Source organism: Aethina tumida, chromosome 5 (genome assembly GCF_024364675.1).
Source record: "Aethina tumida isolate Nest 87 chromosome 5, icAetTumi1.1, whole genome shotgun sequence".
NCBI classification, from domain to species: Eukaryota; Metazoa; Arthropoda; class Insecta; order Coleoptera; family Nitidulidae; genus Aethina; species Aethina tumida.
In genome coordinates this window covers 27,526,223-27,547,960 of record NC_065439.1, presented here as the reverse complement: position 1 = coordinate 27,547,960, position 21,738 = coordinate 27,526,223, and the positions used below count along the sequence as shown (strand labels likewise).

General features: G+C 31.8%; 3 protein-coding genes across 7 annotated transcripts in view; 1 reads left to right on the top strand and 2 right to left on the bottom strand.

Moving 5' to 3' along the window:
- Nucleotides 1–571: 571 nt before the first annotated feature.
- On the top strand, nucleotides 572–10,391 carry LOC109597183 (GATA zinc finger domain-containing protein 14). Its single transcript, XM_020012821.2, has 4 exons — nucleotides 572–699; nucleotides 3,121–3,302; nucleotides 7,418–7,562; nucleotides 8,311–10,391. Exons 1-4 carry the CDS (start codon nucleotides 669–671, stop codon nucleotides 10,203–10,205), a joined length of 2,253 nt encoding a protein of 750 aa, XP_019868380.2. The 5' UTR covers nucleotides 572–668; the 3' UTR covers nucleotides 10,206–10,391.
- A 178-nt stretch (nucleotides 10,392–10,569) lies between these two features.
- LOC109607293 (UDP-glycosyltransferase UGT5-like) lies at nucleotides 10,570–15,171 on the bottom strand. Of its 3 annotated transcripts, none has more exons than XM_049968217.1 (4): nucleotides 12,120–12,385; nucleotides 11,273–12,067; nucleotides 10,996–11,218; nucleotides 10,570–10,936 (listed from the first exon to the last, which is right to left on the bottom strand). In XM_049968217.1, the coding sequence occupies exons 1-4, from the start codon at nucleotides 12,364–12,366 to the stop codon at nucleotides 10,633–10,635; spliced, it is 1,569 nt and encodes a 522-aa protein (XP_049824174.1). In that variant the 5' UTR covers nucleotides 12,367–12,385; the 3' UTR covers nucleotides 10,570–10,632. The 3 variants fall into 3 exon arrangements, with proteins under 3 accessions (XP_049824174.1, XP_049824175.1, XP_019879360.2); XM_049968218.1 differs by lacking the exons at nucleotides 10,996–11,218; nucleotides 11,273–12,067; nucleotides 12,120–12,385 and adding exons at nucleotides 13,812–14,034; nucleotides 14,089–14,883; nucleotides 14,937–15,171 and having other exon boundaries at nucleotides 10,572–10,936; XM_020023801.2 differs by lacking the exons at nucleotides 10,570–10,936; nucleotides 10,996–11,218; nucleotides 11,273–12,067; nucleotides 12,120–12,385 and adding exons at nucleotides 13,382–13,754; nucleotides 13,812–14,034; nucleotides 14,089–14,883; nucleotides 14,937–15,171.
- A 290-nt stretch (nucleotides 15,172–15,461) lies between these two features.
- LOC109597179 (mucin-4-like) overlaps nucleotides 15,462–21,738 on the bottom strand; it is a 55,538-nt gene continuing 49,261 nt past the window's right edge. For 2 of the 3 annotated variants that reach the window (XM_049968213.1, XM_049968212.1), the window contains one exon: nucleotides 15,462–21,266. In XM_049968213.1, coding sequence (XP_049824170.1) covers nucleotides 15,751–21,266 — 5,516 coding nt within the window. In that variant the 3' untranslated portion in view covers nucleotides 15,462–15,750. The remainder of the gene's footprint in view (nucleotides 21,267–21,738) is intronic. The other variant, XM_049968214.1, reaches the window with a different exon arrangement.

The window sequence follows — 21,738 nt, the reverse complement described above, 5'->3', positions numbered from 1 at the left end:
AATTAATATTTGACATTTAAATAAATTACAGAGAACCCATTTCAAATTGTATATCATTTTAATTATTGAAAGCTTAATGAAGAAACTAATCACATCGATAAATCAATGGTTCAGCATGTAATTAAGCATTTCTTTAAACTTTTTCTAATTAATAATAATAAATCTAAAACTTAATAGTAGAATTTCTAGAATGAAATAAAAAAAATAATAATTAATAAGTAGGCATTTGTGGCCGATGTGTCATCTAATTAGATTAAAGATTTTAATGCATGTGTAGGAATGATTATTTGACATTTAAATAAATTAAGGAGAACCCATTTCGAATTTTATATCATTTTAATAACTGAAAGCGAAATTATTGAAGACTAATTGAACTAATCGCACCGACGAGTCAATGGTTCAGTATGCAACACATCTAGACACGAACGAAGAGAACAAACCAACCAGTTGCGTGCTTATGAATCGAGGACACCCATATAGTTCCTATTGCCTAAACGCGGATCGCGTCACCGACGGTACCGAGACTGTTCTTCGGATGGTTCCAGGGGAGCGTCGCATCCTCCCCCACCAAAGAGCCGGGGTCCCCTTCTTCAAAGGACATCCTTTCACTGGAGCTCATCTCGTACATCCTCGCGAACGAAGATTCAGTCAACAATTGACTTGTAAACATGCAGGGTGTTAGTGTATTATTGGTTTTAGGTGAGTACCTCTGGTACTGCAGTGTTAGTGCAAGGATATTTAGCGGTGTACGGATTTTTTTGGGGGGCTCTACGGAGAGGATTCGGTGTTCAAATTGTGTTTCTATTTCAATTAATCTAAATTATCTGGTTGTACAGCAGGTTTCACAATTTAATTAATTTTGACATCTGGAAAAAATTTTGTGCAACTATTGTTGTTGATATTGTTATGTGAATATACGGTTAAACAAACAATGTAAATTAAAAAGGGCGACTGATGGTGTGAATTCTTATATAATTTGTCTTGGTACACAATATAGTTTCTCATACATGTTCTTAAGGAAAAAAAAATGGCACAAGACACAAAGAATAAATTTATACAAATTAATTAATGCAATTATTATCTGAGCGCATTCACATCTATTCAAGATTGTTTCTGGGTAATTTTAGTAGAAAATTATAAAATTGTATTCTCAAGAGATTTTATTGTATTTTAATTTTGTTAAAAATGTTAATGTTTGATAATTGAAATGTTTAAGACCAAATATCTTGACAGTCATATAATTAATTGCAGTTTTAAAACCTGTTAAATAAGTTTTAAAATAAATATAAAATTATTTACATAATGCATGTATATTTATAATTTTTTTTTTGTTTAAAATTGTCACTTAATTTTTAAATATTTTTATCCCCAACTGTTGAATTTCTTTACTTTTTAATAAAATATTTAAATTTAAGAAAATATTTTTTACACTTATTATTAATTTTTTATATTTACTGTAATATAAATAAATATATTAATAAATATTTATTTTAAGTATATACTTTTTAATGATTTATTTGAAATAATTGCTGAAATTGATTATTTATTATAAAAGTTTTTACCTATTCATAAAAATATTTTTAATTACATATCTAAATTAATTAATTACTGTAATTATTCTTTATTATGTTTTTATTTAATTTTTCATTCCACATTTAAAATTTTTAAAATATTTAATATCTACGATTTTTGTCCCCAACTGTAAATTTTTTTGTTATTTTTTAAAAAAATCTTGAGATTTAAGGAAATTTGTACAATAATTATTAATTTTTATATTTACTGTAATATAAGATGTAATATATTAATTATGAAATATATTATAGCGTAATATTTTTAATGATTTATTTGAAATAATTGCTGAAACTGCTGAAATTGATTATTTATTACAATAGATTTTACTTATTCATAAGAAAATTTTTAATTACATTTCCAAATTAATTATTAATACAATTAATTATCCTTTGATATTTATTAATTTTTTATTTAATTTTTCATTCCACATCTGAAATTTTTAAAATATTTATTAACTAAGATTTTTGTCCCCAACTGATAATTTTTTTAGTTTTTAATAAAATCTTGAAATTAAGAAAATAATTTGTACAATAATTATTAATTTTTCATATTACTTTATGAAATATATCATAACTATTTACTTTTTAATGATTTAATTGAAATAATTGCTAAAACTGCTGAAATTGATTGTTTATTGTAATAGTTTTTACTTATTCATAAAAAAAATTTTAATTACATTTTTAAATTAATTAATTAATGTAATTATTTTCTTAATATCTATTAATTTTTCACTTAATTTTTCATTCCACATTTAAAACTTTTAAAACATTTAATAACTAAGATTTTTGTCCTCAACTTTTAAATATTTTTACTTTTTAATAAATTATTGAAATCTTGAAATTTAAAGTATTTTTAATTACTTTAATTAAGCTAATTATTTCCAATATTTTTTATTATTTTTTATTTAATTTTTACTAGTTTAAATATAAAGTTAAAACATCAAACAAAATTGTTATAAAAATAACTTTAATAGTATTATATTTAAATATTAAATAATAACAATATTTAGGCAAATAAATTATTACACTACAAAGTTATTCAACAACAAAATAGTCAGATTTCACTTATTTTATTGTAGGTATGTGGTTAAGAGATTAGTTCCGAAATTCTATTCGTGTGTCTTCCGTGGTGATAAAATTTATAAGCATTACACAATTCAACAACAATTCATCCATTATGTCCACATATCCGTTTAATATTAAAATTTATCAAAATATGCATATTATGACGTTCAAACCGGATAATCTGATGCTTAAATTTAATTCGATAGAACAATATAACACCTTCCAGTATCCGAATTTACAAATAGCCAAAACAATTAAGACAGTTGCGAGATGGACGCCGAAGATCTAGGCTACAGATTAAGTTATACAATCCTCTTCTTCAATTACAATATTAATTGGAAACGTTGGGCCGTCACCACTCGATTAGTCTTCTGCGAACAATAGAAACTGGAAATTATTATATCATTAGCCGGACCGAAGAATTGTCTTCGATTGCGCCAGGACGAATTTGTCGAAGGAGATAATTTAATTAATCTTTTCGCAGGATGCTGTGCGGCGTGGGCGACCGGCGCATTCCTCAATCACAGGCCCTTCCCCACGTACAGTTTGGAGAACATGCCCGACACCGAATTCTCGTGCAGGGATAAAATTCTGGGTGGATATTACGCCGACGCCGAGACTCAATGTCAGATGTTCCACGTTTGCGTGAAAGTCGCAGGAGTCGGGGTAAGTTTTTAAAAAATTCATGTATTTAAGGTTTAGGTACCATGAAAGTGCCATTTAGGTTCACTTTCATTTTTATGTACAACAATAAAATTATGGATGTTCCAAGCACTAAAGATTTGTAACAGTAATTAAACTCAATTATTTCCGCAATTACAAGTAATAAATTAGCGAACAGAATATAAACTTTTTAGGGAAGTCGTAAAGAAAGCGTTATAATAAAGTTGTATGTATTGTATTATACTTAACGTATTTATATTTTAATTGGCATCTAACTTAATTAACATAAGTCGTATACAATTAAACAATTAAAAACTGAATAATACTTATTATAATTTAATTATATAAATAATATCAAACATAAAAAATGTTGTATTTAATGTATTTAACTAATTCAACAAATAATAATTTTTATTTAAATATACGTATTATGTATATTCGATCTAAAAAAAAGAATATTTTTTTTTAATCGTTTATGAACATATTAATATAAATTTAAATATTATTATGAATTACGTAACTCATAAATTAAATAAGTATAATAAAATAATTACTTAATTAAAACGTATTTTCTAAATAATTAAATATTGAAACAAATTGAAGATATAACAAATACCAATAAAAAATAACCTTTAATAAAATATTAATTTGTTTTCATAAATTCTAACAAATCTATATTTATTATTATTAATATTTTTGTAATTTATTGTTTATTATTCACTTTTAACATAATTTGTCTAGTTTTTAAATTTATATTAAATTTGAATCTTTTATCATAAATAAATGTCTATAATTATTATTAAAAAGTAATTAATTAATCACCTAATACACTTTTGATAATAAAAATGTTTAATAATTTAATCTTATTATTTTTATTAATTATTTGTTTTGATAAAAGTTTTTGTTATAATTTTTAATATTATAAACAGTAAATTATTAATATTATATATATTTTTAATTAGCTATTAAGTATTAAGTAATTAACTGAGATATACGGGGTGAGAAGAGAGAGAAGTTTAAGGAGAACGAAAAATGTATTTATTTGAAATTTTTGAATCAATTTAATTTAACTTGAACTACTTTTCTAATTTATTTTCAACAAAATTTAATTTCCGGTTTACCCGGAAGTGATTTTTTTTTTTATTTTCAATAGTACACTCTGTATATTTTCAGATTTTTAAATTCTACTTATAATTGCGAATAAAATAGCTATACCATGTTATATACCTAAACCAATTATTAATATTATACATATTTCTTAATTAGCCATTAAGTAATAAATAATTAAATCAGATATACAGGGTGATTCACCTAATTTATTCATTAGAAATTTAAGGAGGACGAAAAAAGTATTTTCAATGGAACACACTGTATATTTTTAGATTTTTAAATGATAATTATAATTGTGAATAAAATAGGTATACCATGTTATATACATAAACCAACAGTTTTTGAGTTATTAATTTTTTTCAAAAAAATTTGACAGATTAATGGTTTAACTAAAATGTCTGTAAAATGACCTCAATAACTTAATTATTTTTAATGGAATTCCATGTATGTTTTAGAATAATTAAATTGAATATTAAAAAACTTTCGATTGGTATAAACATTTCCCACACATAAAATAAATATTAAGAGAGAAAATTTCAAAACAATATCTTTCCTCGTTCTCCAACTTGTAATGAATAAGTTAGGTAAATGACCCTGTATTATTCACAAATTAATTTAAATACAAATTTTGTAATATTAATTATAAATATAACTAATATTCACTAATAAAATTCATAAATTTAGATTTTTTTGAATTCTGATATAAGATTTTTTAATAAAATCTTGAAATTTAAGAATATACTTTACTATACAATAATTTTTAATTTAATTATTTGAAATAATTGCTGAAACTGCTGAAATTGATTATTTATTATAATATAATGAAAATAATTTACTTATTCATAAAAATATGTAATTATTCTTTAATATTTATTAATTTTCTACTTAATTTTTCATTCCACATCTAAAATTTTTAAAATATCTGTCCTCAGCTATAAAATATTTTTATTAAAACTGCTGAAATCTACTGAGAGAAGTATATAAATATATTTTTTATGGTCAAAAAATGAAATTTTTACAAACTTGTTATTGCGAGCATCATTGGCAAAATACAGAAGATGAAAGTGCAATAACGTACGAGAATTTACTTTTGCATTTATACAGGCCATCTTAAATTGAAGACGATTGGCGTCATAAATTTACATAAATATTATTTCGAAACTATTCCGTATTCCCCGCAATTTTCCCCCCATAAAACCTGATGATAAATTAATGAAAGTGATAAGACGGCGTATCATTTTACTTTTACTAATATCTAAATTGAGGTGTGGCACTTTATTAATTTTTTTGCACATTAATTTATTTTACATACACAAACTCATTCGCTAATGATGACTACCGTTACGCAAAGTTGCTTTCTATTATAAACAAATTATTGTTGATAATTTTACATGACATTCTTGAAATATTATTTCGCAACCGTTGTGCAATTACTTTGCCACATGTTAAATTGATTTTTTTCTGCAATAAGATCAATTAAGTTAATAAAGAAATGAGTGCAGCACAAATGAATGAATCTTGTACGAGTTTTATGCTCCGTTACCAACAATTTACATACTTTTCCAGCCAATAATTTATTTTAAGTTATGGTGTTAATTACTATCTTCCATAATAATAGAGCAATAAAAATTTCTAACGCTTGATCTTCATAGTCGATTGCACTCATTACGTTTGCGTGGTTTTGCATAATTATTAGTTGTTTCAACATTTTTTTTACCGCAAGAAACGAATTTAATGTTTTATTCGACTATAAAATATCATTAAGTAAATAATCTGTACCAGTAAGACTTGATGATGGCACTCCAAGGCTTTTTTTACCCAATATTAGAGCTATAACTCTTCAGACTTAAGAGGAGTTATATATTTAGTTCTAATTTTAAGTTGAGGTGACACAAAAAGACTCCAGCTAGTTGTCAGTCCTCTAACTCTCTAACTCCAAAAATGTTTTTACAAGAAAGCATGACCTACATATTAGAATCTTCACAGTTCATGGTTTTAAGTGGAGATAAATATCATTGAGTAAATAATCTTTGTACAGAATTGCACCAGTAAGACTTGATGATGGCCCTCCAAGGCTTTTACCTAGTGTTAGTGGTATAACTCTTCAGAGTTAAGAGGGGTTACTTAGATTGTCATAATTCTATATATCTAGTTCCAGTTTTAAGTGGAGGTGTCACATAAAGACTCTAGCTAGATGTCAATTCGCCCTTCAAAAATGTTTTTACAAGAAAGTCACAACCTACAAATTAGAATCTTCACAGTTCATGGTCTTAAGCGGAGGTAATAATCATCCTAAAATGGAAATCCGCCATGTACATGGAATACCATTAAGATTTCCCCCATTTCGTATATGACTTAAACCAATTCGTCATCGTGTAATAAATGTGCTCCCAATAAAGAATCCTCATTCACTTAAAATGGAAGTTGTTGTATCTCTTGGCAATTTTCAATTTACCAAGAGAATGTAATAATCTCTGTTGAATAAAGATGTACCCAAAACAACGAAAAAAAAAACACAGTTTATGTCAAGGTCACATCCACTTACGTTGGGAAACATCGCACATCAATTACGTTCAAGTGGCACCTACATCATTAAATAGTTTTTTCGTTGTGCGGTTTCTTCTCAAGGTAACCCCTGCACGTTCTGTAATCCCAACACTGTCGTCCTTATCTCAAAAATCAAACGCCCAGCTTCCTGTTTCATATTAATAGTTTGGCAGGTCTGCAAGTCTTTGTTTGGTCTTGCGAAATTTTTCAGCTTAGCCGGCCAAATTTATTTGACACCGTGAGAATCATTTTTCTAATTGTCCTTAGAAAACGATAGTAATTTTGGCATGCCATACATCTATGATATGAGGCACGTCTGTTTCCCAACACGGGTAATAAACGTAATGAAGACTTTTTTTATTGTTTCAGCGGAAACACCATTATTTTCGTAATCTAGCATCTTAACTTCATTATTTCGAACGTAATCACTTTCGTTAACAAAAATGTGTTGTGCGTTGCAGGTTCAGGATTTCAGGTTCTTGTGTCCCAACGGCACGGCTTTCGATCAGGACCATCAGATATGTGCCGAATGGGAAGACGTGGACTGTGATGCCACCACACTCTATTATTCAAGCGACAACTTCGATCTTTACCGTCTGGGCTCAGGTAAATGCACTTTCACTCTTTTTTACCGGTTTTCCACACGCGTAATCTTCTTCAATTACATCACGCACCGTAAATACACTCCTGTCAATGGCCTAATAACATATTTAAAGTGATTCCGATTGGTCCGGGCAATAGACTTTAAATTAAAGGCTAGAAAGTCTATAGATTTCAGTGCGCCACTGATTGTCTTGTTGTGTTCCATGTATGTAATCTTCATTTGCCATCTCAAGAGGCATTGCTGCATTTTGCACAATATTTGCATTCGTGTCGTTACGAAACTTGTCTGTCTTCGTGGAAGCAACGTTTCAATGTGAAAACGTTTCAATTTTATCAAAGGAAGTCGTCAAATATTTAACAATTTTTTTTCTTATCTGCACTTAATCGATTTTTGCCTGGATATCCACTGGTGAAAGTAAAATCATGACTTATTGAAAGACACAATCTTTTAAAAAGTATATCACCGTTGCCAAGTAAATCGTGACACTTAGATCGGGCACAGTTCACAGAAGTCGCATCTTCACTGTACTTATTGGTTGTGCAATTCAATTTATGGTACTGTTGGATAAAACTGATCTAACATTTCCGGGATGTCAAGAATTGATGAGAACATATGTGTTAAACTGCTTAACCTCAATATTTAAAATGTTTATAGCTTTCTTACTTGCATTTCACAATAAAACCAATTTACATCTGCAGTACTACTTTCTGCTTACTGAAAATGATTAAGTAAGTTAATTTTTGATTCTAGGTTTCGAATCTAAAGCTGTTAAGTATGGAGAAGATGAAGAAACCTTCTCCCTACAACGTGCTGAAACCGGAGATGCTCGAGTGAACCGTGAACATCAGTCCCAAAGAGTAAATCAACAAAGGGATAACAACCTCTTCAGGAACCAGAACAAAAAACCACTAAACAATAATAATAACAATCAAAATTCTGAACGTGACATCTTCAAGGCTTCAAGCAGTTCCAACTTCTTCAATAACAGAAATAATGGAAAAGAAAATGATGAAGATTATGATGATAATGTGAATGCCAATCAAGATAATGATTATGCCCAAAGGAGAAAAGTTAATAGGAAAATTCAAAGGAGGCCAGTCCAACAACAAAACAACGATAACCAAAACTACAATCAACAATCCAGAAGTCAACAAAATAACCAGAATGGAAACCGTCAAGCCAACACTGAAAGGCCACAAAGACCCACTGGTTTTGTAAACAACTTTGCTGGTAGTAGCTACATTCCTACCACGTCTCGTCCAACTACCACAACTCAAGAGCAATATACTACCACTGCCAATTATCAAAGAACTAGAAATTCCAATAGGCAAAGGGTAAATCAATACAACAATGCAGATGATTTCAGACAGAACCAACAGAACACAAACTCACCATCTCCAACCTACACAGTCAGCACTCCAGCTCCATTTAGACAAACTCAGCAATACAATAGTCCACCAGCTAGACAAACTAATAACAATAACAATAATGGCCAATATTACACTACAACACCAGCACCCAAAAAACAAACAGAAAACTATCCTCAACAAAAGCCAAAACCACAAGAAAATTATCCATCGACTCCAGTTAACAACTACAACTCCCAATACGATGTACCAAAAGTAAAACAAACTGAAAATTATCCAACTACTGCAGGTAACAACAATTACAATCAACAATATGATGTTCCAAAAGCTAAACCAACAACTGTAGCCAATAACAACTATAACAGCCAACAATACGATGTTCCAAAAGTAAAACCAAATAAGGCTACAACTCCAAATAGTGAAACTGAAAATTATCCCAGCAACAACCCACAATATAACATTAACAACAAAAAACCAACTACACCATACAAGCATCCAGAGAACTACCCAACGACTTTCTCTCCTAAGGCCAAACCCTTCAGTGTCTCTGCTAACTCTCAGTCCAATTACCCAACAACTTTTGCTCCCAGAACTAACGCAGGATACACACAAATTAGCAAACAAACTACTCAATACAACAACCAATACAATAATAATAACAACAACAACCAGAATACATCCCCATTCTCGAAATCTACACCAGCCCAAAACAGCCAAGCTCCATTCGCCAAACAGTTCTCGAATCAAGCCAACAGCACTCCAAGAACCACCCCTTTCACTCAGTACACACCAACAGTACCCAAAATCACGTCCACCACCCCGGTCAGCAGGTCCAGCAGGTTTGACGAGACCCAATACGACGACGGCTCCTACAACTCGAAATACGACTACGACGGCGACAAGAGAGACGACGAGTTCCTGAAAACCGCCCACAGCCAAAACATCGCCAGCAGCAGGAACGAACTGAACAAGCAAACGCAGAAAGCCGCCCAACAGACCACGCAAAAACCCTACTACGAATCACCCAGACCCTTCTCCGTCAGCCCCAACACTCCGAAGGCCCAGCAACAGAACGATTTCGCCAGGTCGACGACCGTTGCTACCACCAAAAACACACCCAGGCCTCAAGAACAACCCAAGAAGCCGGTTGAACCGCCAAAGTCCGGTCAGAAGACGAAAGATGCCAGTTACGACTACGCCTACTACGACACGAATGCCAGCAGCGAGCCCGACTACGAAATCGACACGGAGTTCAAGAAGTCGACGGTGAAAAACTAGTTTAGTTGCTTAGTGTTTAGGTTATTTTGTTGTTAAGTCTGTTAATTTAATTGTAAAGTATCGCGAAAACAAAATATGTGAACAGTATTCTTAAAATTATTTAAATTAAATCGGTCTCCAATAACTACCTACATTAATTTAAGAATGTACATATTGTATTTTATAATAAAAATAAATTAAGAAGTAGGTACGATGGGTTTTAATGAATCAATTAACTAATCGATTTTATGTGCCAACGAGACTTTATTAATATATAAATGTATTCTTTTGTCATTTTAGTAAATATTTACTTATCTTAGTACCAAGAAAACGTTTCTATTAAATTTACTCAATGACTGAAGAGGAGATGAGAAACCAAAATAAAAAAGAACCTTCTTTAATAAAATCTATATATGATAAATAATAAAATTAAATAGATACATACATACTAATTTTTCTTGACCTTCTTTTTCTTTTCACATTTACTTTTACATATAAATCCAAACACTTTTCTGGTAATACATCGTAAAAGTACAAACAATATTGTTAATAATAAGGCTACAATGACGAATAAAAAGGCCACAACATCAATAAGATGATATTGGTACCATGTTAAGTCTTCACCAGCCACACGAAGATGTTGAGCACCATTGTGACGTATCACATATTCAACCCAAAATACAGCTTCATCAATAGGCTTAACTTTTCTGTCATGCATTATTTTAGATCTGGTCTGTGCAATTTCATAATACCTACGGAATTACATTATAAGAAATGATTTGTTAATCGATTCTTTAAACATAGAACCTACTTAGGATTGTTCAGCATTTCTTTTATTTTTGCCAAAAATTCTTCTGTATTTGTCAGATGTTTGTAATCATGTCTAAGTGCAAATCCCAGGTGTACCATATTCTGAGCATTTACAGGTTGATCTCCAAAAATTGGTATACACAACACAGGTTTTCCAAAATAAATCGTTTCTGTAGTGCTGAGAAGACCTCCATGTGTTATGAACAGTTTTACATTGGGGTGGGCTGAAATGTATGTATGTTGTATATAATATACTATGAAATATATTGAATTTTTACCTAATACGTCTGATTGTGGTACCCATTTCATTGTTCTAACATTATCTGGTATTCCTGGTAAGTTATCTTCTTCCCATTTCCAAAGCACCTTCTGTTTGAGCTGCTTGAATGCTCCGAGTAGAATATCGACTTTTTCTCTTGGCATATTTTTGCTTTTTAAAATGGAACCCATACTAAAGTATATGACTCCATGCTTCGAACTATCCAAAAAATCTTTCAAATCTTTAGGAAGACCTTTTGGAGGTTGAACGTGATAACCACCTATGGCTACCATCTTGGGAACTGTTGGAGTTGGTTGAAAATTACTAACATGGGAATTCATTAACGCTAACGAGACGTTTTTCTTCAAATCTTCAATATTGGGAGAACTCGGATAATACTCTTTAAGAAGTTCTCCTTGATTAGGTATCAAAATTTTCATTAAAGCTTTATAAAATACGTGTAAACAAAGATTTTTAAGTCTTTGGAAGAACGACATTTTTGCAGGTAAATCTGTATTCATTTCTGGTATAAACGACAAGGGAGCTGGATTTCCAATGAGATCATTGACCATGGAATTTGATCCAATGCTACTGTAAACTATTAGGTGTGCCTTAAAAAGATGTCTCAACACTTTTAAAGAGTCTATCCTAAACTCTTCTAAAATAACGGCATCAAAAGTCTCTCCATCGTGCAACAGTTTCTTAACTTTGTCTGACCCTAAAGTCCCTCTCGTTATTAGATCCATCACTTCCCTGCCTGTTTTAAAGAATTTTAATGTTGATTCTGTGGACGTAAACATGTCCATGTCATATTCTGAAATAAAAGTTTAATTTAAAACGTTGGAAAACTAATTTGTGAAACTTACTAGTGTAATTTTCATAAATTTCATTTAACACTATCGGCCTGTATGTTCCATTAGTAGGTACATAATTGTCATCGTAAGGACTGAGGAGGGTTACGTCGTGTCCTGCATTAGCCAGTCCTCGTGCCAAAGCACTTCCCAAGTTGAAATGACTTTTTGATGGCATGGGAAACACCACTAAAAGTTTATAACCATTGCACAGAGTTGCAATAGCTAACAAGGTTACCACTATCCAGAACTGTCGTGTCATGATGTGTCTGCGGTTTTAATTAAACTGAATTAAACAGAGAATTTAAAAACATTATAGTTTAATCCAGATAATTATCTATTGTAAGTATTTATCTAATATGGTGAGTACATTAAATATCATATCTAATTTCTTATTTCGGTTATCTCTGCCCTCACATTCAATCCATATCAATAGGATTTATTACTACAATTATTAGAATAAAGTACTACTGGTAAATTCCACAGATTATTGTTATTGATTTCTGATTAAATTATGTACTTTATTAATTAGACGGTTAATGTTGTAATTACTTTGGTTATAGATTTCAATTTTAGAAATAATAAAAAATATATTTAATTGGACTATTGACTTAGATAAATATATTATTATGTTTTTCAACTATATATTTTCAACACAACTAGAGATAGAGAAAATAACGTTATCTTATAATCTTCAACTTGTATATTATATCAATTTATTATATTTTATCTTCAACAATTTGAAAATTTTATATACATATATATTGATGATCACTATGAATAATATTTTAAAATTATCTAAAATATACTTAGTAACGTCTGATATAATTATCTCATTCAATTCCTAGATAATAGTGGAATATTCTAAAATTAGCACTTATTTATTTATTTAATTAATATTTATTTCTAATTAAAAAACTTGAAATATTTGCTAATATAATTGTTACATGAATAATCATTTAAAAATACACACACTCAAAATATGAGAACTGTATTCTTACTATTATTTAAATTAAATAGATCTCGAATAGACACGTACAATAAATTAAGAAGTTGCTACAATGAGTTTTAATAAATCACTCAAATAAATGAACTTATGTGCCTTCAATTGCTTATATGCTTCAACTTCTTCTTCTGCCAAGTTAGCTAATGTACAACGTACAATTATTTGGACAGTACCTGTGTTCTTACTGCTGAGGAATTATTTCTATTAAATTCATCCATAGATGAGACATCGTGATACGACACAGGAATAAGAATATTTGATAAATCCAAAATAAAAATCATTTTCTTTAATAAAATATATGTATGTTATAAATATAAATAACAAAACTCACAAGACATATATATTAATTTTTCTTGATCTTATTATTTTGACCTCTACTTTTACACATACATCCTAATACTTTTCTAATTATATATCGCAAAAATACAAATAATACTGTCAACACTAGGCCCACAATAACAAATAAAAAGGCCACAACGTCAATAAGATGATACTGGTACCATGTCAAGTCTTCACCAGCCACACGAAGATGTTGAGCACCATTGTGACGTATCACATATTCAACCCAAAATACAGCTTCATCAATGGGCTTCACTTTTCTGTCATGCATTATTTTGGATTTGGTCTGGGCAGTTTCGTAATACCTACGGAATGATTTGAAGAAATAATTTATGAGTCGATTTTTTAGACATTGAACTTACTTAGGATTGTTTAGCATTTCTTTTATTTTAGCCAAAAATTCTTCTGTATTTGTCAGATATTTATAATCATGTCTAAGTGCGAATCCCTGCTGTACCATATTCTGAGCGTTTACCGGTTGATCTCCAAAAATTGGTATACACAATACAGGTTTTCCAAAGTAAATTGTTTCTGTAGTGCTGAGCAGGCCACCATGGGTTATAAACAGTTTTACATTGGGGTGGGCTGAAATGTATGTATATTGTTCATATTATACTATTTATTAGATTGGATTTTTACCTAATATATCTGATTGTGGTACCCATTTCATTGTTCTAACATTATCTGATATTCCTGGTAAGTTATCTTCTTCCCATTTCCAAAGCACCTTCTGCTTGAGCTGCTTGAATGCCCCAAGTATAATTTCAACTTTTTCCCTTGGCATATTTTTGCTTTTTAAAATGGAACCCATACTAAAGTATATGACTCCATGCTTCGCACTATCCAAATAATCTTTCAAATCTTTAGGAAGACCTTTCGGTGGCTGTACGTGGTAACCACCTATTGCCACCATCTTTGGAACTGTTGGAATTGGTTGAAAGTTACTAACATGTGAATTCATTAACGCTAACGAGACATTTTTATTCAATTCCTCAATACTGGGAGAACCTGGATAATATTCGTTAAGGAGGTCTGATTGATTAGGTATCAGCATACCCTTAAAAGCATTGAAAATCACATGAAAACACAGATTCGAAAATCTTTGAAAGAATGTCATTTTTATAGGTAGATCTGACATCATTGTAGGAATAAACGACAAAGGGGAAGGATTTCCAACGAGATTGTTGATCGGGGGATTTGATCCAATGCTACTGTAAACTATTAAATGTGCCTTAAAGAGGTGTCTCAGTACTTTTAACGCATCTATCCCAAACTCTTCTATAATGACTGCGTCAAAAGTCTCCCCGTCGTCCAACATTTTCTTAACTTTGTTCGACCCCAAAGTTCCCCTAGTTATTAGATCCATTGTTTCTTTGACTGTTTTAAACATCTTTAACATTGAGTCAGTAGAAGTAAACATATCCATATCATTTTCTGAAAATAAGGGTCTAATTTAAAATAAGGAAATTATATATCACAAAACTTACCATTGAATTTTTCCAAAATTTCATTTAGCACTACAGGTCTATACGTTCCATTTGTTGGTACATAATTGTCATCATAAGGACTAAGCAAGGTTACATCGTGGCCAGCATTAGCCAGTCCTCGCGCCAAAGCACTTCCTAAATTGAAATGGCTTCTTGAAGCCATGGGAAACACCACTAAAAGTTTATATCCATTGCAAAATGTTATAACAGCTAACAAGGTTAGCACTATCCAGAACTGTCGTGTCATGATCTGTCTGCGGTTTTATTTAAACTGAATTAAACAGAGGATTTAAAAATATTGTAGTGTAATGTGATAAGTATCTACTGTGAGTATTTATTATTGTGAGGACATTAAGTGCCATATCATTTGTTTTTTTTTAGTTGTCTCTGTCACACAGATTACACTACATATTTATTATTTGGATAATTAATATTATAAAACTGGTTGCAGATTTCAGTTTTAAAAATAAATAATTTTTTTTACATATATTAGGGCAACAATAATTAAATAAAACATCATTGCAAAATTATTATTTATTTCATTCATTGACGCATAAAATACACATCTAACATTTAAATTAAATATATTATTCTATGAGTATTTTTATCAATAATTACAATACAGTAGTGACTTTATCAAGAAGTAATAAATTTAGCTAAAAAGTACAAACATTATTTAACAATAACAAGTAGTTAAGCTTACATTATATTTACAAATTGTTTAATATTAATTTACATAACTGAAATTTCGAGTACAATCACAAAACACTTAACCTAAAATTTAAGAAATGGCAATTTTAATTTCCTAATTTATTTACAAACATCGTTTGGGTTTTTTCTTCGTACAAATGAGCTTTTCATCGTCGAAGAACGTGTCAAAATCGCATACGAATTTCATGTCTAATAACTGGTTCTTGTTATATCCTGGAGTACAATAATGGAACAGTCTACAATCTCTTGGGTCTGGATAAAACTTGTTTACCTCCCTGTTGAAGCAGTTGAATATAAAATTCCTGTCCAGCCGAATCCTCTTCTGTATAATCGATAGAGTGGTGGAATGGGGCATTTTTCTTTGCTCGGGCTGAGTGGGATTTGCGCTTTTGTACAACGGTGCGTCCGTTGTATTCGACTCGTCGTCAATTTTATTAGGAACATTAGATGGAGAAGTGCTCTCCAGTGTGACCTCATACGCGTTGGTTTTTAATTTGATAGCATCAATGATATCTTGTTCTACGGTGCTTTTCGTTAATGTAGGTCTTTGTGTAAAGTCCGTACTGAATCTATGCCTAGTGTTGGTACGTCTTTGACTATTTCTGTATGAAGACCTGTCTCTGCTGTGACCCCTACCTCTGCCACGTCTTGAGTTAGTTGCCACATTTTCTGTGGTGCTGCTGGTTTGGGTTATTGGTAATGGTGTAGTAATGTTAGTTTCTTGTACAGTGCCGACTTTATCTTCATCAGTGGTATACCCTTGAGTAGTTGTCACAATGGTGGAGCTTTCATTTGAATCTGTAAGCATATCTAAAAGTTTAGTAGTGGTCATAGTAGTGACAATACTTCCCGTCGTTTCTTCAATACTCTTTACATAATTTTCTAATGACATAACTGTTGTTGATTCATGTTCAACCTTCAAATCTTCATCGGTAGTTTGAACTGCATCAATGTTTTCTTCAGTAGTTGCTATATTAGATTCAGTTGTAGGTATAATCTCTTCCAACTGAGTAGTTTCAGTTGCTGGTAAGTAAGTCGTATCAGAATTTTCTGTTGTGGTTGTGGTAGAAACACTTGTAGAAGATATATCTTTATCTACTTCCTCAGTAAGCGTTTCTGTAGTGGCGGTAAAAGCAGAATATTCCTCAGACAACAAATTTTTTGTAACAGGAATTTCGGTGGTACTAATAGGAGAAGTAGAGGGCTCCTCAAACTGAGTTTTCTCCGTAAAAGGCGTCTCAGTAGTAGATAAAGAAGGAGTTACATTCATTTCTGAAACTTCAAATTCGGCTAGTGGAGTTGTTGGAGTAGTATCTACCATTGAGCTTTCAGTGACTTCCAAAATTCTTTCTAATTCATGTAATAACTGTTGTTGAAAAGTAGATTTTCCTCGTTGTCTTTTCCTATCTACTTTACTGGTGGTCTCTATTGCAGAAGGAGTTGTAGTCGTAGTTGATGTGGTACTGGTAGTAACTGTCATTAGTGGTTCAGAAATTGACTCAGTAGTTGGGTTAGTTTCAGTGGTACTTTCAGGCAATTTCGTCATGTTATGGTAGTCAATTTTTAAATCTATTGCTTCCTCGGATCCGTTTAAGTGAAAAATTACTTTTTTAGCAGTTCCACCTTTCTCAACGTCCTGTTTTTGGATATGTGTTTCTGTATCGTACACTGTTTCCTTACGGGTATCTAGTTCTACACTTTCTTCAGGTGAATTTTCAAGACTGGGGTCATAATATTTTTCATGAAAATCTTCATAATAATCATCTGCCGCAGTAGAAAATGTATCATACAAATATTTTTCCTTATCGTCGTCTTTTTCTTTATAGGTGGTGTTCACTTCATTTGATTCGATGGTTTTATGTGGTTCCACGTACGTCGAAGGTTCATAGTTATCATTAACGTAATCATCTTCATGCAAATACAAATCATGTTCTGAAGTTTCTTCATTAAAATGTTCTAAAGTAATATCATCATTTTCATTCAATATTTTTTCTAAGTCAGTTTTAGAAGTAGTTTTTATAGAGACTTCAGAAATTTTGGTAGGATTTTCCATTAAGTCTTCTGAAGAAACAATAGGGCTGCTTGATTCTGCTGATGAGAATAGATCACTGACCGTTGTTGCTTTTGTTGTTACGTCTTTTTGTTTCTTTTTTCTCCTACGTCGTCTTTTGTTTTGTTGTTCGTTTGTTTGTTGCAACTTTGATTCTTCATTTCTGTTTGATGTTCTACGACGAGAATTTCGAGGTCTGTGAGAAATTGGTTGAATTGGTGTGGTGGTTATTGTTTCAGTTGTATATTCAGTCTTTCCTAACGTTTCATTTGATTGATGTTCATTTATTTCTAACGCCTCCGGACTACTTGAATTCGTATTTGACGTCGTATTTTCAGCAACTGTTAAATTATCAGAAATATCAAATTCAATTAATTTTTCTTTGTCTAGTATTGTATCACCAATACTTTCAGTTGTAGTTGAGGATTGTTGTGGAGTAAGATTTTGGGACTTCTTTCGAGAAGTTCTAGATCTCTGAGGCTCTGGCTGATTCGTTATTATGGAAGCAAAAGTTGACTCCTCAATTTCAGCAAATTTCTCTTTTATTTCTTCATCAATATTATGATTCTCAATATGACTTGTGTTGATGTTTTCTTTTATATTGTCAGTAATGTTTTCTGCTTTTGGAATTTCAAATTCATTTATTGATTCTGTATTTACAACTGTGTCAATGATGTTCTCAGTAGTTGATGTTGAAGGTTCTGATCGACTTTGGCTGTGAGTCTTTCGACGTCTTGAATTCCGTCTTCTATGTGTCGATTGGTTATTTATTTCTTCAAAATGTCTCTTTTCAGTTGTAGTAGTACTGGGAGTTGAGGTTTTTTCAGTACTTGAATATGAGTCCAATTTAATTTCTTCTTCAGGATTAACCGTAGTGTAAGTTTCTCCTACCTCTGTAGACATATTTTGATTTATATCTTCTTTTTGAATTCTATCATTTAAAATTTCGGTTGTCTCTATATTTTCATTATTTTTGATTGTAGAATGTTCTTCAGTAATCTGTTCATGTCCTGATTGTCTATTTTTGTGTGATATGTCAGATGAACTTGTTTCCAAGGATGGTTCTTCAGTACTATAATATTCAGATGTGGGATTCAATTTAATTACAATTAAAGTAGTAGTATCAAACTTTTCAGGAACGGCAGTTTCTGTTGTAATTTTAACTTTCTCTTGCATTTTAGATTCTTTAACAACTTCTAAAGGATGCTCAAAGTCGGAATTAGCTTTCTTTGACTTTCGTCTTTTGGAATTCCTACGTCTATGTGAATTACGATGATGCACAATCTCTTCTTCGACTTTTTTACTGGTGTTCTCTGAATAAACTGGAATGGGTTGCTCCGTAATTATAACTTCTTCCTCTGTGGTGTTTTGTTTCTCCTTTTTTATTTTTTCAATATTATCGCTCTTGGTAGCTGGAGTTAGATTTACTACAGTCGATACTTGTGAGTCATCATTGTCAACACTAGAAACAGAAGATATTTCCTCTAAGTGATCATATATTGAAGTATTAGAATTGTTGACACTTGTCTGCCCCTTGACATCAGAGATTTGATGTAAATCTTCCAAATTAATATTGCTTGTTGATTTCTGTTTATTTGATTCTTCCTCGACATTTTTAAGATCTTGAGGATCGACATCAGTAACATTTACATCAACGTTGGAAGTTTTAGGAGCATCTCCCTCCTGAATTTGAACAATTACAGAAATTTTAGTAGCCGGTTCTTGATCAGGTTTGGAAACTTTCTTAGATCGTCTTCTTGAATTTCTCCGCCTTTGATTTGAATGATTTTTATCCTTACCATTTGAACGAGATACATCATTTCTCGAAGTTTTCTTAGTATTTTCATTAGTATCCTCTGTTATCTTAATTGGCGGTACCTCTTCAACCTCATGATTCATTTTTATAAGAGAACGAAGACTAGGCAACGTGGATGAAACCGTTGTAGACGGAGTTGATATCACTTCTTCCTTTATTATGCTCTCAAGGTGAAAATTTGTTTTATTTTCTGCAAGTGGTTTCGTACTATCATGATAAATCTCATCTACCACAACTGTTTCAATGGGGACCTTTTCAACTTCTACGTTTGTTTCAGATGGGATTGATTTGTCTTGATTTTCAGTAACCTTTGGTTCAGTATCATCAATTACGCTACTCACAATATTAAATTTACTTTTACTCTGGAATAATTGACTACCTAAGAAATTAGTTTTGCCTCTACCTCGACCTCTAGTTCTACTTTTAGTTACCTCCGTGGTGGGCTCTATCTTTTGATCAACCTCAGGGACGGGTTTTTTGTCTTCTTCAGCTAAAGGAGTTTCTGTGGTTGGAGCAAGTTCCTCATTAATTTCGGTGATTATGCTAGGAGATACGGGTATGGTTATGGTGCTAGTTTGTTCGTGGGCCTTGTACCAGTCGAACAAAAATTTTAATACATCTACTGCTTCCTGTTCGGTTCTTATGATGTCTGAGTGTTTTAAAACTTTAGTACTTCTCTTTGATCTGTGCTTGAGTTTGGGTACGTCATGGTAAAACGGGTCTAGTCCTTCATCGCCATCTTTATATTCGTCATATGAAGATGGGGGTTGTTCTAAAATGTGTGCAGTTCCGATTTGCCCCAGCGAATAGTTCAGTCTTCTGCCACTAGCGTCACTGACACTTGCGCTTGCGCTGATAATGATCCTTGGTGGTGGATGGTGTTCCTTGGTGTATCTTTTGGTTTCTATGTGTCTTGGGAGACTAAACGGAGCTGGGGAACTAAACGTAAGTGGTGAGAGCGTCGGTAAAAGTGGCAGAGGTAGCTGGAGCCTCTGAGGTTTCTCCGTTCTTACCTGATGAAAGTGATGTTGGGGAATGGATTGGTGTTGTGTCTGAGGGGATTTCAAAGACGGAATGTAATGGTTTCTGGCAGTTGTGGCTTTGTTGGGAAAGAATTTGTTCCTGGCTGTGGTAGGAGTGTAATCGTTTCTGAACGTCGTCGGCTTAAATTGGTTTCTGTGTTGCAAATAGCTCGGCCTGTAGTTGGATTCGTAGTGGTAATTGTGCTGGGATTCGGTGTGGTATTCCACCTGGTCCTCGGGCTGGTGGAAGGTAAAACCGAAATTAATATCGGACGGAGTCACACTTTGGTGTTTATTGTTGTTAGTATGCGTAAGTCCATAGCTCACCACCGATTTGGGTTTTTGAGTCGTTAACTGTATGTGGGAGTCACTATCGTCGTCGAATGTACTGTGAGTAGTCACTATTAGTTTACTATTACTATTTTCACTAAAACTTTGCTGTAGCGGTTTCGTCCTTATGTCCGGCGGTGCACCGGGGTTCAAACTGATGTTGATCTCCTCCGGGTTGAAGCGGATGTCCGGTGAGTTGGCGTTGACCACCGGGAAATGATGGGTGGAGATTAGTTGTTGGCTGGTAGGCGTTGTTATTGTGTGTGGTGCGACCGATGTGAAGAACGGCTGCCGAGTTGTCTTCAACGTCGGCCTGGGGGTGGTTGTTGTGGTGGTTGTCGTCGTAGTCGTTGTTGGGATCGTTGATTTGATAATTAATGGGGCTTCAGTCTCTGCGGATTCTAAAAAAATATTTGGTGTCAAAATATTTAATTGCACACTGTGCGTCTATATACAGGGTGTTTCGTAACTTTTAACCAGATAAATTTGTTACAAACTTTAACATTTTTCATCTCAGAAAAATAGAAAGATAGAAAATGGAAAAATGGAAAAATGTAAGTTTATAAAATAGGAAATTTGAGAATGCGGGGAATTGGAAAATTGAAACAATGAGAAATGTTAAAATGGAACATTGGAAAATGGGAAAAATGGAAAATTGGAAAATCTATAAAAAATGAAAAAGAAAAAAAGAAAAAGGAAAATAGGAAAAATTAAAAAGGAATAAGGAAAAAGGAAAAAAGGGAAAAAAGAAAAAAAGGAATAAGGAAAATAGGAAAAAGAAAAAAAAAACAAATATTACGATTATTTAAAAATTTCAAATTCACTTTAAAAGTTGCGTAAAATCAGATAGAAAATTAAAATATAATCTTAATT

Bases quoted from the DNA above. Each gene is read 5' to 3' on its own strand.
- LOC109607293 (XM_049968217.1), bottom strand. From the start codon at position 12,366: ATGACACGACAGTTCTGGATAGTGGTAACCTTGTTAGCTATTGCAACT. The intron at 12,068-12,119 runs GTAAGTTTCACA...CTTTTATTTCAG, and splicing joins AATTTATGAAAATTACACTA to AATATGACATGGACATGTTT. The intron at 10,937-10,995 runs GTAGGTTCTATG...GTAATTCCGTAG, and splicing joins GAAATGCTGAACAATCCTAA to GTATTATGAAATTGCACAGA.
- LOC109597183 (XM_020012821.2), top strand. From the start codon at position 669: ATGCAGGGTGTTAGTGTATTATTGGTTTTAG. The intron at 700-3,120 runs GTGAGTACCTCT...ATCTTTTCGCAG, and splicing joins TAGTGTATTATTGGTTTTAG to GATGCTGTGCGGCGTGGGCG. The intron at 7,563-8,310 runs GTAAATGCACTT...TTTTGATTCTAG, and splicing joins TCTTTACCGTCTGGGCTCAG to GTTTCGAATCTAAAGCTGTT.